Raw genomic sequence first — 13,906 nt, 5'->3', positions numbered from 1 at the left:
CATGTGTGATAATGTGTGAAAAAACTATTGAAGGGCAGGAGAATTCAAATAGACTGTAGTTACTAATTTGTGATGAGCTCGTCCATTCATGCTTGCATTTTATTAAACGAAGTAGCCATGAGAATTTTAAAAAATGTGCATTCATATGTTGCCTTAGATTGATTAATTTAAATTTTTCACGTCCTTTCGCATAACATGATGAAATGCTATACTTATTTTGCCCGTCGCAACACACGGGCACAAACTTAGTTTTTCTCAAAAACCGGGGGCGACAACTGAACTCTAGGCATTCTTTCAAAAAAAAAACTATACTCGCGCACAATGCATACACAGATATCAAAGTATGTGTTGTTCAATGTAGAAGTGGCGGTGCCAGTCAAACAACAGAAATGACTAAATACTTTTTAGCTACAAACATAAGCATTTTATAGAAATCTGTTGGTGCACCTAGGCAACTAGTTCTATAACTAGATGAAAAATGCTTCTCTCCTATGGAATTGCAGTTGTTATGCGCATGATTCGTTTATATGGATTTCATTTTCCATTATCATGATTATATTGCCGTGAACATTATATGTAAGAGAGATTAATGGCCAAAAAGTGTAATTCCTTTTTCTATTAATTTTGGTTGTAATCGTAACCTATTGCTACCTAATCCAGAGACAAAAATGTTGGTAAATGGTTTTCCAAGACTTCTCTAATAATTTGATCCTGGATGCCACTTCTTCGTCTGTGTGATACAACTCTACGTGACATTTATACATGTGAATGGGGACTTGTCATATACTTGGCTATGCACTGCTTACCAATCGCAGATTTGATGTTTCAGGTCAACAAATCATTGGTTAATACCTGGGAAAAACCATCGTGAAATAATATTCCCGCAGGGTGATTTCTTTTAGGTTGATATCATCCAATGCTATTTTCTAGGCATTAACCAATGATTTGTTGACCAAATAATCCAAATGTGAAGAATGTGAAGCATCACACCCCCAAGGCCCCAACACAACTCACTGTTACACAAAGTACTTCCTCTCTGTTTCAAAAGGCACCGTTTCAAAACATAAAGCATGGTTTTACCTGTAATGGTCTCTGACACTACAATATTGGCTTTTGATCTCTCTTGGATTATAATGCTCACGGCATAGGAAATTCAAATCCATTGCATCAATTTTCTATCACGAAATCTAATGTCGAACTAGTTGTCAATCAAAGATAATGAAGTTTGAGTCTTGGAAATTGGAATACGCCCACGCCTGCAAGAAAAGGAGATGATGGGAAAAGGGAGTGCCAATTCAACAAAGGTTGTTCCTTTCTCTGCAAGCATAAGGTAAAATAACTCCCAGAAGGGGAAATTCACTTCCTAATTCACAATGGGGGTTTTGGTTTGCAGAATATGTCATGCCAGTGGACCACCTTTGGATGTTTCAGCGATTCTTGCCTAGCTGAGCCCGGTGTGCAGGTCTTTGTCCTCACATATGCTAATTTTTTTTAGCAACTTAGGGAGTCTGTACAAGTTATTTTTTGAGATTTAGCTTCAATATGAACTAGATTATAAATCTGAATCCAAACCCCCCCAATCAAGTAATCCCTTAGTGTGCAGCATCAATGCTTGTCTGAAAGCATTTTACTGGCATGAGAAAGTGAAAACGTTTGAGCAAAAGAAACGATTATTCTTTGCCAATTGCCACTTGCTAGTTGCTCCATGTTGCAACGACGCAAAAATTATTTCGGCGCTCCTGTGAAAAATGTCAAAAAAGGTAGAATATATGCTTTCCCTTTGTTCTGCTGCAACTCCTTGAAAGATTCTCTCAAACAAGTTCTTTTGATTGCAGGCAGCACTACAACTGAAATTTTATGAACGACCTAACATGGGAACCTTCCAAACAGCCGAATGCCAAATTGAAGTGAGCATTGTACAGTGCTCAGTGCATGACACCGAAACCTTCACCAGTAAACAGTAAGAAACAAGTCAATCATCTGGTCCAGCGTAATGCAGAGTTGCTCAGGCTTCCAGCTGACTGACTACTTGGAATGTTGCTGGCTGCCTGGCTGCATCTTGAGACATGAAACAAAGTCGATATAAGTAACAGCGATTTTGGAAATGGTTCAACATAGAAAACCAACATCACACACCTCTTCACAGCAAATGTATTGCGTGTAAACATGTTCTCTTTCTTGCTACATGGTTCAACTCAGGGCCAAGGAAATGCTTGCTACAAACTTTGTAACACCATCCTCATAATCACAGGAGTTGTATGATGAATACTACATTGACAACAACAACTGGCCGTTGCTCCAGGGATCAGGTGCAGGTCCGGAAGATCCGAACAACATTCTGTTGTTAAGATGATATATATTCACATGCGAGTGAGATCATCCAGTGGAGAGGTCAACTATGAAGAATTCCTGTCAAGGAAGGCTTTGCTTTTATGACTTGCTCATACCAGGGTCTGCTTTGAACTCCTCTACTGGGAATGCAACGCCGCATATGTTTTTCCCACAGATTTCTTGATCCCATGGACCGATCAGATGGGATTCAAATTCTGGTTGAATCGTATCACGCTCTGAATCCGGTGACAGTGCATCCATTCTTGGTTTCTTGGGAGAAGGCTGCGTGCTCTCAGGGTACTCATCTAAGCTTGGAGGTGAATGCAAAAGTTTCTGATCCTCAGAAGCTTTGATTGATCCACCAAGCTTTTGTTGCTCCTCTATGATCATTTGCAGGTATCTTCCTTGAGCTTCAATTCTCAGCTGCAATTGCCTTTGAACCTGAAAATATAACGTGTGGTGAAATTGATCTGACCGAAAAGAGACTTCCCAAGGAAAATTCAGATTGATATTGAAGCTAAAAGAATTCACAAACTACAAAAAATAAGAAAATAAAATAACTGACAGCAATAAGTAATTGACAACTACACAGTACAGCCATGATAAGGAAACACCCTAAGGTGTAACTTGAAAATAATAAGTAAATGAACCGAAACATCGGCTTGTAGAAGTAAGCCCCAGCTAAGTAGGATTGGCTGGCAAATTAGACGATATAAAAACAAACGTTATGATGTAAATTCGCTAACATCTCAACAGACCTCAAGTTGCTCGTGTAGCCGCTTCTGAACCTCCATTTGCATCTTTAACGCTTCATTGATTTGTAATCCTCTGAAACATGTCAGAATATTTGGTTAACTACGTAATTCCTAAGAACTTGGCACACACAAGACACAACTGAGTAAAAAGATAACTTACGGTGCAGAATCCGTGTTAGAGAGGGAATCACTCGAATCCTTTTTTTCATCCTTGGAACCTACATGAGATTCCATCATAACATAAAAAATAACTGTTTAGTTCCTGGGTTTGATATTAGGGAAGAGGAACAGGCAGCAGAAGAAAAATTGGACAGAAGAAGTTCACCTTCAGCAGGAGATTCTGGTATATACTTTGCAAGGCGATACTTCTACACACCACCAAGGAAAGAGCAAGTATTAGTTGCAATGAAACATTTTTGAAATCTGTTTCCTTAAGAGAAAATATTCACCTGCAAATGGCTCTTTACATGATAAATTGTGATCCCTGGTACACCCATCACAGTGAGCACCCCTTTAGGTGTAGCTCCTGAAGAAATGTGATAAGAGTCTTAGATACAGAGTACTGCAATCCCAAAAACATCAAGTACCGTTATGATAACCTTCTAGCTTATCACTAGTCAAGTTCAGATTAAATTAATAGAGTCAGATATGTGCCACATGCAATACTCAAAGCTGTTCCCCAACTGACAAGGATCACAGTTCTCAAGGCACAAGCATTTTCCAATGTGATTGGATTTAATAACATGGCACATACAGTTACAGAGGGTCTAGATAACAAGTGCACATGAATTTCGGAAAGTGTGCAGCAATCTGATCCTAAACATTGACACGCTTGAGTTAATTAAAATTCAAGTTTGCTAACATATATGACATGTGTAGTGCATTCAAGTGATATACTACTAATATGCACCCAATACTTTGCAAGATTTGACTCCTTCATTTTATGCCATCAGTGCAGAACATTTGTGCAGATGGCAGTTTACGCAATGAGTTTACGCAATGCATCAAGTTCAACGACAATGACAAATACTCGACAGAGAATAGAATACCCACTATCTGGTCCACCAAGCTGGGCGATGGCATCCACAAAGCGATTATGGAGATCTGAGGTCCATCTTAGACGTTGTTTCCCACTTCCTACAGGATTAGCAGGGTTGCTTATGTTGGATCCACCAATAGCTCCAATATTACTTGCATGCTCATTATTCTGAGCCCTCTGCGGAGCAAAGGGCACAGAAAAATTCTTAGCATGATACATCATGTGAACACTGCAACGATTAAAAGGAGATGTCATTCACACAAGTAAGGCCAAGCATAGTGAGAAAAATTAGGATAATTAAGCTATATTCGAACGCCTAAAGTTTATATCTCTTCGAAGACATCAAGTTGATGCAAAAATGTCAAAAAAGCACATGAAAGTCTCACATCATTTCATTGTATTATTGCCCTTACCACAGCTAAAATATCTCTTTTTTTTTGTATAAGTGAATGAGATGAGCAACGTTAACACATCTCACATCTGGGCATTAGAATTAGAAATTAAATCAACACATTTCAGAGCTAAGAGTTACAGCTGTATATAAAATATTTGCAAACATAGACATGAAACAAACATTCCAGATCACCCAAAAACGAGACAACAAGAGTCCAAGACAGCCTAACCACTGAGCTCCAAATGGCAGGCAGACTAAATTTTAGCAAGGATTACCAGTAAAGACGCGGAAGCTGAAACTAGACTCTGATAGCAACAAAACTAATAATAGAGCACTCGAGAACTGCCAGATGGCTTCAAGGCTAGAACTAATTTTGGTGACCCCAAAATGCCCAAAGAAGTCTTGAACACCCACCACCCCAGGGCTGGAGCCCATCCAAGCTGAGGTTTTCAAACAGATTATAATCGCTAGATGTTTGTACAGCAGGTGCACCAGGGAAATTAAAGTGGATCGGGACGTGATCACAGCCTAGGCAAATACACACCGCCAATCCAGCCTTTTTCCAGCATCGAATTCACGAAAAAACTTCGAATCCGCAAACAACCCGCAATCCAAAACCATAGCAAGTAGAGAAATGCAAGAAGACTCGTAATCGGAACCGTCCCCATCGTCCATCGAGCCAAGGCTCGCCGCAGAAGGTTCAGGCCAACCACCACCCAGACGATCCTTTCTCTCACTACCGTTTACCCAGTCCAAAGACGACTAACAGACGCCGAGCCTCATCCTAATTCCGACCAAAATTACCTCCTCATAACAACTATTCACCAAAGCCGTAGCTAAAAAACCAATCCACCTGAGCTCACAACCACCAAACACTAGCAAGCCACAGCACCTCCCGCGCCGCGAGCAGCTCGCGACACGCGACGTCGGGAGCCACACCGAATTCAGCAGCAGACCGTTCCATCCGAGCGGCAATCAAGCGGCAAAACTGAGCGAGAGAGAACGGGGGGCGGACGCACCAGCAGTCTCGGGAGGCGCCGGGGCTTCCCTCACCGGGCCGCGGGGATCAGGCCGGCCGGGAGCGCGTGCTTTGGGGGAAGGCTGCGTGCTCGTGGGGGCGGGGAATTGAATGCCACAGCAGGGCCGGATGCGGATTCCCCAATCGGGGTCAAAAAGGGGCGGAGGAGATGGGCGGGGAAGCTTGGGGAGGTGGAGGGGGAGGCGCGCGAGGGGAAAGCGGCTGGGCGGTGGTGTCCGGCGAAAGCGACGCGGGGGAGGCCGAGGGAGGGAGGGAGGGAGGGAGGCCTGGGAATTTGGGGGGATTTTTCCTTCCCGTCCGCCGCTGGCGGTGGTTAGGGTTCCGCGCGAACCGACCGGGCCCGGAGAGCGGGAGGCGGACCGGGTCTAGTCTAACCTGCGGGCGGGCCGGAGGCAGTTGTTGGCGTCAGTGAAGTGTGAGCTGAAGCAGTGAAGAAGAACTGGCTCTTGTTTCCTTCACCCTAACTCCTAACTTTAGCACTATTCAAAAAGAAGATTTTCCATCACATCAAACTTGCGGTATATGCATGAAATACTAAATGTAGACGAAATCAAAAACTAATTGTACAGTTTTGTTGTACTTTGCGAGACGAATCTTTTGAACCTAATTAGTCAATATTTAGACAATAATTCACAAATACAAACGAAGCGCTACAGTGTCGCATTTATGGTAAAATGTCAATTTTGCCACTTCCAAATTAGGAACAAGGCCCTCACTCACTAGAGAGGAGGTCAGACCTCCTCTTCCCGTGTGGCCATTTCTGTTTATTTTCTTTTCCCTCGCAGAATCCATGGCTTTTCTCCTTGAACACAGCCAGTCAGCCAGAGCTGCAGATACTGACGTACTGTGTACCGCGCGTGCTCTTTACCATTGACCCCTGTCAAAGTCAATCCCGTGCTCCTGATTTCAAGTGTCATTTCGATTTCAAGTGTCAAACTGATACGGCGCGCCTGACGTACGGTGAGATCCTCCGGCTAGATCACGCTGCTGCTGCCTGCTGCCGCTCCTCGCCGAGGAAAAGAAAATTTTGGAACGGCATTCCAGTAGAGGAGATGCCCTCGTCTCGTCTCATGATCCCATCTCATGAGCACTGACGAAAACGACTGAAAGTTAAAACTGAAAACCGGCCTGCTGCCAAAAAAAAAGTGGTGGCGGAGGGCGAGATCTATCTCAGAAGTAGGAGCGACGCAAGCCATCTCGGGACAATCATGGCCTCGGAGGAAAGGATGGGAGGCCAAGGCCATCATCGCCTTATCTCCCGGCAAAGGAGGGAGGGGGGAAACGCGACGTCCGGCGGTGACCGGTGGAATCATTGCGAGCATACTACTACACCCGCCCTGCCTGCGCCCCTGGGGCCATGTTTAGCGAGCGGATCGTCGTTAACAATGACACGGTGGGGGAAAGAAATGAGACGTCAGTGCAGGGCGGTGCAGCGCAGCTGTGGATTCTGTGTAGCAGTGTAGGGGCCGGGGCGGCCGGCGGGGGATGGAGATTGGAGAGCATGCCTGGGAGAGCGGGAGGGGCCTTGTGTGGACGGGGACCCCCCGGGCGTGGCCGTGGATTCGACCGGTCGGGACGGCGACGTTATCGGTTGGAAAAGCGTCGTGGAAAGCCGTCCCCTACGGCCTTCCTGCGGCCCCTACGGCCTGCCCGATCGCCCATCGAACGACCACAACCTGGGAAACTAATATTTTCTTCGTCTGAAAATAAAGGAAAATACTGTTCTAAATTAAATCATTTGAAATTTAATCAAATTTGTAAATAAAAAAAGGAAAATACTGTTATATGCGGCAATCTGGGAAGGAACACGGACGCAGGCTGCCCAGCTCCAAGTCCTTGAGCTTCGGATCCAAGAACAAGCGAAATATTCTGCCATAGTTTGCTCAGTTAAACCAACTCTCGCCGGTGATTCATTCATTTGGCCATAGACTAGAGCTGCCTTTGATTCCTCAGTATTTTTTTCAGATCGACCAAGCCAAGCCTCATTGGCAGACGATAAACCAAGCTCGCTGGTTTGGCCGGACGTGAAGGGCAGCTTAAACTAATCGAACAGAACAAGAGGAGCCGCAGTGGCGGCGGCTGGCGACTTTTGTTGTTTACGTTGTTGCAAAGCCAAGGTGCTAAGCGCATGGCATAAACAGATGAGATTGGCGAGGCTGGTGACCACTCTCTTCCCCTTTTGTCTTTTCCAAGGGGGCTCCCCTTTGTTCGTTACGAGAGCGCCCTAGCAGAAGAGCAAGAGAATCGTCCTATGCGGTGGTGGCCGACGGGCGGACCACGGAGCACAAAGCCTGGTCCTTTTTGTCTTGGAGGAGGGGACGATGGCCTGATGGGCTGTTGGACTGCGACTGCATGGGAGAGGGACTGACTGGCTCTCATGGCGTGTGGGGCGTGAACGACAAGCGGCTAGCACCAACTAGCAGTGAAGCGACGTGGACGCAGTAGGGGGCGTTGAAATTGGAGCGATGGGTGTAGTAGAGAGGGTGTATGTGCTCGAGTTGTCACTCCTGTCAGGTGTCCAGTCAGCATGCAGTAGCCGTGCAACCAAAGGCCGTCCGCCCATGCCTGGTCCAGTCTCACGCGAAGGCGTCAGGGACTCGAGAGCTGCCTGCTGCCACCTACTGCGTCCTATCGAAAACAATCTCGCGCGACGCCCATCTCTCCTCTGACTGACTCGTGTTTCTACGGGACGACGCCCACACCACACGGGTGTGGCCCGCACGCGCTCAACGCCGTACGAGCGAAGCCATGCCCTTTGGGAGCTGGAACCGGAACCTATATACACCCTCGATCATCCCGTGAACACTGGAACCACTTCCGACGGGTCATTTCCGTTCCGTTCACGTCGTGGCACTACTCCTCAGCAACCCGCATCCCTCCGCCCGGCGGACCATAACCTGTCGCACCAGAATGCTTGACCCCGGCCGCACCATGGGTCCGCCGCGGCAGCGCACGACACGGACGGGGCAGCAACGGGCGCGCAGGCGCAGGCGCCACCACGACCGGTGCACGATGAGTTGGGCCGAGGCTCCGCCGCCGCCAGCCTTGTTGTCGCTCGCTTAGGCGGGCCGAGGCTCGCGAGTTGGGCCACGAACCCGTCCACCACCACCACCACCTGCGCCGAGCTCGTTGACAAAAGGCCGGCGGGCCGTCACAGAACCAACCAGCAAGACAAACCAAGCGCCCCGGCCCTTCTTCTTCTGGCGGCGCGCCAGTGTTCTTTCTCGGCGCCTAACGGCAGCCGCCGTGGTCCTGGCACCGACATCCCAGAAGCAACAGAGACCGAGCACACAGATCGGATCGGTCCGTGCCGTCCGCCGACGAACGAACGCAAGGAACCGGCCGGAGAGCGTGGCCAATGAAAGAAACCAGCGTGACCGCAGATAATGAAAGAGAGCTGCACGTCTGCCAAGTTCTTTCCGGTCATTATTGGTACCGTGCACCGGCTAGCCTCTCCCGACAGCAGTGAAACACACACGCACACCGCAAGATATTCAATGTTTCGCAACTGTTTTTACGAGTGGCCGACACCTTAATTTAAGCACTCTTTGGTGTGTTTTTTTCCTCTCAAGTGACCCATGATTTTCCTACTACCATATAGTTTCTATATTTTTGTGACATGGGATCTTACTATTGACTACTATACCAACTTAACGCCATAAATTTCCAACAAATTCATTCTTTATAGTATGCATGGTACATACTCATCAATTGAAATTGTTGAAAACCTTCGAAATACTCGCAAACAAACCGTTAGAAGATGTTATCAGTCTTGATCTGGTACAGTATACATGTAAATGCTCTTTGCAAAAAAAAAAACGAAAGAAAGAAAAAGAGGCAGAGCATGTATATGCTATAGCTCACGTGAGCAGGAAGCTAATAAGAAGCTTTGCAACTGAATGAGGAGTAAATTAGGATGAGATGCCGATCTTTATGACTGTCTTGAGATGAGATTTTACGCTAGAGACTGTTTAACGATTTGGATTTATACAATGATCGCCAAATGAAACGAAGCGTGTGCAAATCAATCCGAAACCATATATATAGCTGCATTTGTTGCAAAATCACTGAAACTACACTAGCTGTAATTTTATGTCGTCACATGTTTTTTTAGAACAGCGAAGAAGGGAATGAGGAGTGAGCTGAGTCATTATCGAAATGAATTTAAACAAGATAAATAGCGCCCCCAGTGATTAAGGGCTGATCCTTTTTCATATGTGTTTGTGTTTTTCACCCAAACAGTTAGAATTTAGTTTATGTTTGGAAATTTTTCTGAAATTTCTTGGGTATAGTAGTTTGCATGCAACTGAGTAGTTGATTCAAGCCGAAAATGTTTGCAGTCATCTATACATAAATAATTAAAATGCAAACAGATTGCAACTGTATTTCCATCTGTGCATGCACGCGATTATTCTTCCAGAGATCGAGCAGCAATATCATACACACATGAAATGCAAAAGGTCTCCTTTTATTATTTGGAGGACCAAGCCAGCAGCAATGGCAATAACATATCCATTTGCTTCAGTTTTCAGTGACGACTTAGCTAGACTGCCACCGTACTTAATTAGCAACTAATGCATGCGCAGGCATATATATGCTCATGATCGAAGCATGCTCGGATATTTTCTTTTGAGAACAGCTACCTCTAAAGTAGAGCTAGTTATAGCCTTACAAGTTACAACCATAGCCACATATACACAGAGCACAACAGATTTAAACTAATTAAGCTTTGCATCAAAAGTCAGCAATCTTTCAAATCATTCCTCTGTATATTTAATATAAGTACCAAATGGATTGGTGTCAAGCAAGTACGGATCAATGAGATGCCAGTATTTTCGGAAACAAAGGAGAGGCAAAGGAATCTGATTCCCCCTGGTTCATTCAAACACTTAACTAATATTAATCCCCCCCCCCCCCCCCCTGAGCATTTCATCTTTAATTTGTTGGTCTCCAAGAAGAACCAATACACAGTAAGCAAGAAAGCGATCGAAATGTTAACTCAAATACCTGATAAATGACCAACCCCGTTACCATTTCATCGATCATTGTAGACTGAAAACCACCAATTAGCTCCCAATCAAATCGGATTATGTGGCGCCCACAACATACAGTGCTGGTGTAGTACACTGATTGTCTTATTGCCGATGGCAGTGTGATAGAGACTGCATATTGGGAGCTATAGCAGCGTACAGAGAATTCAATTCAGTTCAGCTCGATCGAGCCTGCACATACGATACAGTTCGTCCATATCCTCATGCGAGATGCAATACACACACATATCGTGTACCCCTACCACGCGATTGGGATCATCACAGCTCGCCGTCGCCGTGCGGGCCGTAGAGGAACGTCGGCGGCGAGAACACGGAGTACCTGTTGTCGATCAGCTGCGGCGCGAAGCTGTCCTCGTCGTCGTCGTAATAAGCCGCCGGCACCGAGGCGTGGGCCGCGCCGGCGGCTGAGGCGGCGTCCGACGACGGGGTGCTGACGGGGCTGGGCAGCGCGCCCGACTGGGGCCCCACCGGGCTGCCCCCGCTGCTGTCGTCGGCGCCGTCGACGTCGATTATTGCGGCGCTGCCGCTGCCGCCGCTGTACTTGTACGGGTCGGCGTGGCGGCCGGTGAGCTCCTGCACCAGAGAGCGGAAGCCCGCCTCGCTGGTCGTCACCCGCATGGGGTTGCCGATGTACACCACCTTGATCGGCGGCTTCTTCCCGCCGGCGCCGCCGGCAGCAGCCTTCCCCCTGCGCTTGCCCGAGCTGGTGCTGGCCGACGCGCCCTGGCGAGCATTGCTCCTGGAACCGTACTGCTTCCTGGGAACCCCGTCCATGGCCGGCCGATCTGCGGATCAGAGGACCGCGCTGATCGAAGGGGCTATAATGGGGAGGAGACGAGCTCTATCTTGTGGTGCAGGTGCACAGGGGATGGTGGTGGAGTGGTGATGGTTGTGGTGAGCGAGGAACGGGGAGTATAAGATGGTGGATGAGCTTCCCGATTTAGTAGCCATGAAAGGACAGCAGCAACGAAAGAATTAGTACGTATAGTGGTACAATTTACAAACGGTTGTTTAGAAACGGTGGCTCTGGTTTCAGAGCTAAGTGAAACCCCTATGGACTGGGAATGGAATTGGTATCCATGTGGGGTGGGGGACTGGGGGAGGAGATGGAGGAAATTGGCTAAGTCCACCAGGTGCTTCATTCGGAATGGCTCACTAAAATAAGTGCATCCCTGCATTGAATATATTGCCCCCAAATTTTATGAAGTGAGTAATACCTTAAGAATAGGTAATAAAAAACACGTTATTGAACTTATTTATCTTTATTTTTTTTACAACTCTATACTACACATGTCTGAAATCATCCTCTGATTTTGCTGATGAGATTAGTGATGATGTTTTTTTTTATGTTGCTAGGTTAGAAAAAAGCACTATATTGCTGCCAAGTTTAGAAGAGTGCTTAGGGAGGTAGGCATGCAAGGCGGAGGATATTAGTTGCGATGAAAGAGCAATGGGGATGCTGCCTACCATGGTTGTGTAGTGGATGGATGGTGGGCAAGGTTGGGGTAGGGAAAACAAAGGTTTTGATTCATGCGGCGGTGAGCTAATGTCGCGGATCCAGTGACACGAGTGCTGCTGGAGATGGAGGTGAGTAAGCAGTGCGGGAAGTGAGCTCAGCGGCTTGGCAAGGAAGAAAGAGTTGAAGTTGTCTCATATAGCTGAAGGTTTAAAGCTGAAGGTTTAAGAAAGTTTGTGGCCCATTGTATAGAAATTCAGCGGCTTAGAACATTTAACTGGAAAGGGATAATCAGGTGTTGATATGGTTAGAAACATCCTTTTATTTTTTAAATGAAGGAAATACAACTTCTGGTTGCTATTATTAATAGGATGGCGTAACATTAAGGATACATATTGTCAATAGACCTCTATCATCTAGAGAAACTTAAATAGAATATATGAAACAATAAATTGAAGTAGAAAACTGCATTGACTAGCTAGATACTACCTCACATGTCATAACTTCTAAGCTCTTTGTTTGTTGCTACAATTTCCAGCCTTCACAGTCTTCAAATATAGAATGCCAACACTTGATTAGCATAAGAAGACACCTAATCTTCCTATAGGTCAACTAGTTGCCAAAGCTGAAACACAATTCAAGATCCATGTTGTTTCTGCATACTATTAATACGGTTAACAAGAAACCCAAGTCAGAATCATACGTGATGGACTTTAATTATGTGCCTCACAATTCTCAACTCATGAAATCATATACTTGGGCTCTTTGCATCTAGAAACAACATGGTTTCAAATGCCCACTTCACAATGTCGTGCAAGAAATAGACCGTCGATCCAATGAGCTAGAAATTCGGCTATTACACATATTTGCGGTTGCTTCTAAGAACTAGAAATAATGATCGATGAGGGATTTTGGAGAGTTCAAAACTTGAATTTTTAATTACACCAAATGAGCTTAGCAATTACACCTATAAATAAATGTAATTCTATCTTAACTTGATTGCCGGCATAAATGAGTGTTGTTTTAGGTGTAGGCATAAATGAGTGTTTTTTTAGGTGTAGGCATAAATGAGTGTAGCTAGAAGTCCAGGTGTTAGAGTCGTCTATTCTAACGTCCAAATTTTGTTTCATTTCCTCCACACGTGCTAATTAGTAGGAAGAAAGAGGAAAAAAAAGAGAACGTATACATTCGGAGTGTGGCTAGTAGAGCAAATACCCGGTCATAATGTATCTTTCCTCTCTTTTGGGAAAAAAAAACAAGGGAAGTTAACCTTTGACGCCGGCCAAGCTCGGGCAGTGCTTGGAGTGAGCCTAGCAATTCGAGGCGTGCGGCCAAGGGGAATCTGATGCGGGGTTGCAGCTGGTTAACGCAGCAGGATGAAACGGGAACAAAGGCATGCGGGGAGCGACCCCATCAGCAATGAATGCACTATGCAGCCCGCGGCCACGTGGCAGGCTCCCATAGGGCGTCACCCCTCACGTCAGCCTCGGGCCCCGCGCTGACGTTGGACTGCAACCAATCGGCACCCGCTCTTTTTCTCACCGCCCGCCATTGCTTACCCGCGCATCTGTACTCGCCCTACCCTGCGCCTGACAGGCGGGGCCGGGATCAGACGTGGCCTCCGAGAAAGGCACGAATGCGACGAATGGCCGAGGCGTCCCAGGCCCAAAAGAGCAGACCGGATTTACCCGGGCCCACACCGTGAGGGGCCCGCCTGGCAAGTGCTACAGATCAAGTGCGCGCCCCAAATCAGCAAATCAAATCTACATCACTTCGTGGATAATTGTCACAGACAGATATTTGGTTTACGAGTAGTTTTGACTGTACTCTTTATTATCTTT

General features: G+C 46.3%; 2 protein-coding genes across 4 annotated transcripts; both read right to left on the bottom strand.

The window, feature by feature from the left end:
- Window positions 1-1,742: 1,742 nt before the first annotated feature.
- LOC101776321 (myb family transcription factor PHL7) lies at window positions 1,743-5,802 on the bottom strand. 3 transcript variants are annotated; one of them, XR_002677107.1, is made up of 8 exons: window positions 5,539-5,802; window positions 4,140-4,354; window positions 3,536-3,612; window positions 3,412-3,454; window positions 3,247-3,304; window positions 3,090-3,159; window positions 2,137-2,772; window positions 1,743-2,058 (listed from the first exon to the last, which is right to left on the bottom strand). XR_002677107.1 is itself a non-coding variant. In XM_004961604.4 (7 exons), the coding sequence occupies exons 2-7, from the start codon at window positions 4,345-4,347 to the stop codon at window positions 2,431-2,433; spliced, it is 798 nt and encodes a 265-aa protein (XP_004961661.1). In that variant the 5' UTR covers window positions 4,348-4,354; window positions 5,539-5,802; the 3' UTR covers window positions 1,743-2,430. The 3 variants fall into 3 exon arrangements, 1 of the variants encoding a protein (XP_004961661.1); XR_002677108.1 differs by having other exon boundaries at window positions 1,743-2,052; XM_004961604.4 differs by having other exon boundaries at window positions 1,743-2,772.
- Window positions 5,803-10,559: 4,757 nt separating this feature from the next.
- Window positions 10,560-11,673, bottom strand: LOC101775919. The gene has a single exon (XM_004961603.2). It carries the CDS (start codon window positions 11,381-11,383, stop codon window positions 10,868-10,870), a length of 516 nt encoding a protein of 171 aa, XP_004961660.1. The 5' UTR covers window positions 11,384-11,673; the 3' UTR covers window positions 10,560-10,867.
- Window positions 11,674-13,906: the final 2,233 nt, after the last annotated feature.

This window comes from Setaria italica, chromosome III (genome assembly GCF_000263155.2).
Source record: "Setaria italica strain Yugu1 chromosome III, Setaria_italica_v2.0, whole genome shotgun sequence".
NCBI lineage: Eukaryota > Viridiplantae > Streptophyta > Magnoliopsida > Poales > Poaceae > Setaria > Setaria italica.
Note: the sequence above shows the minus strand (reverse complement) of the source record. Positions and strands in the feature narration are given on the sequence as shown.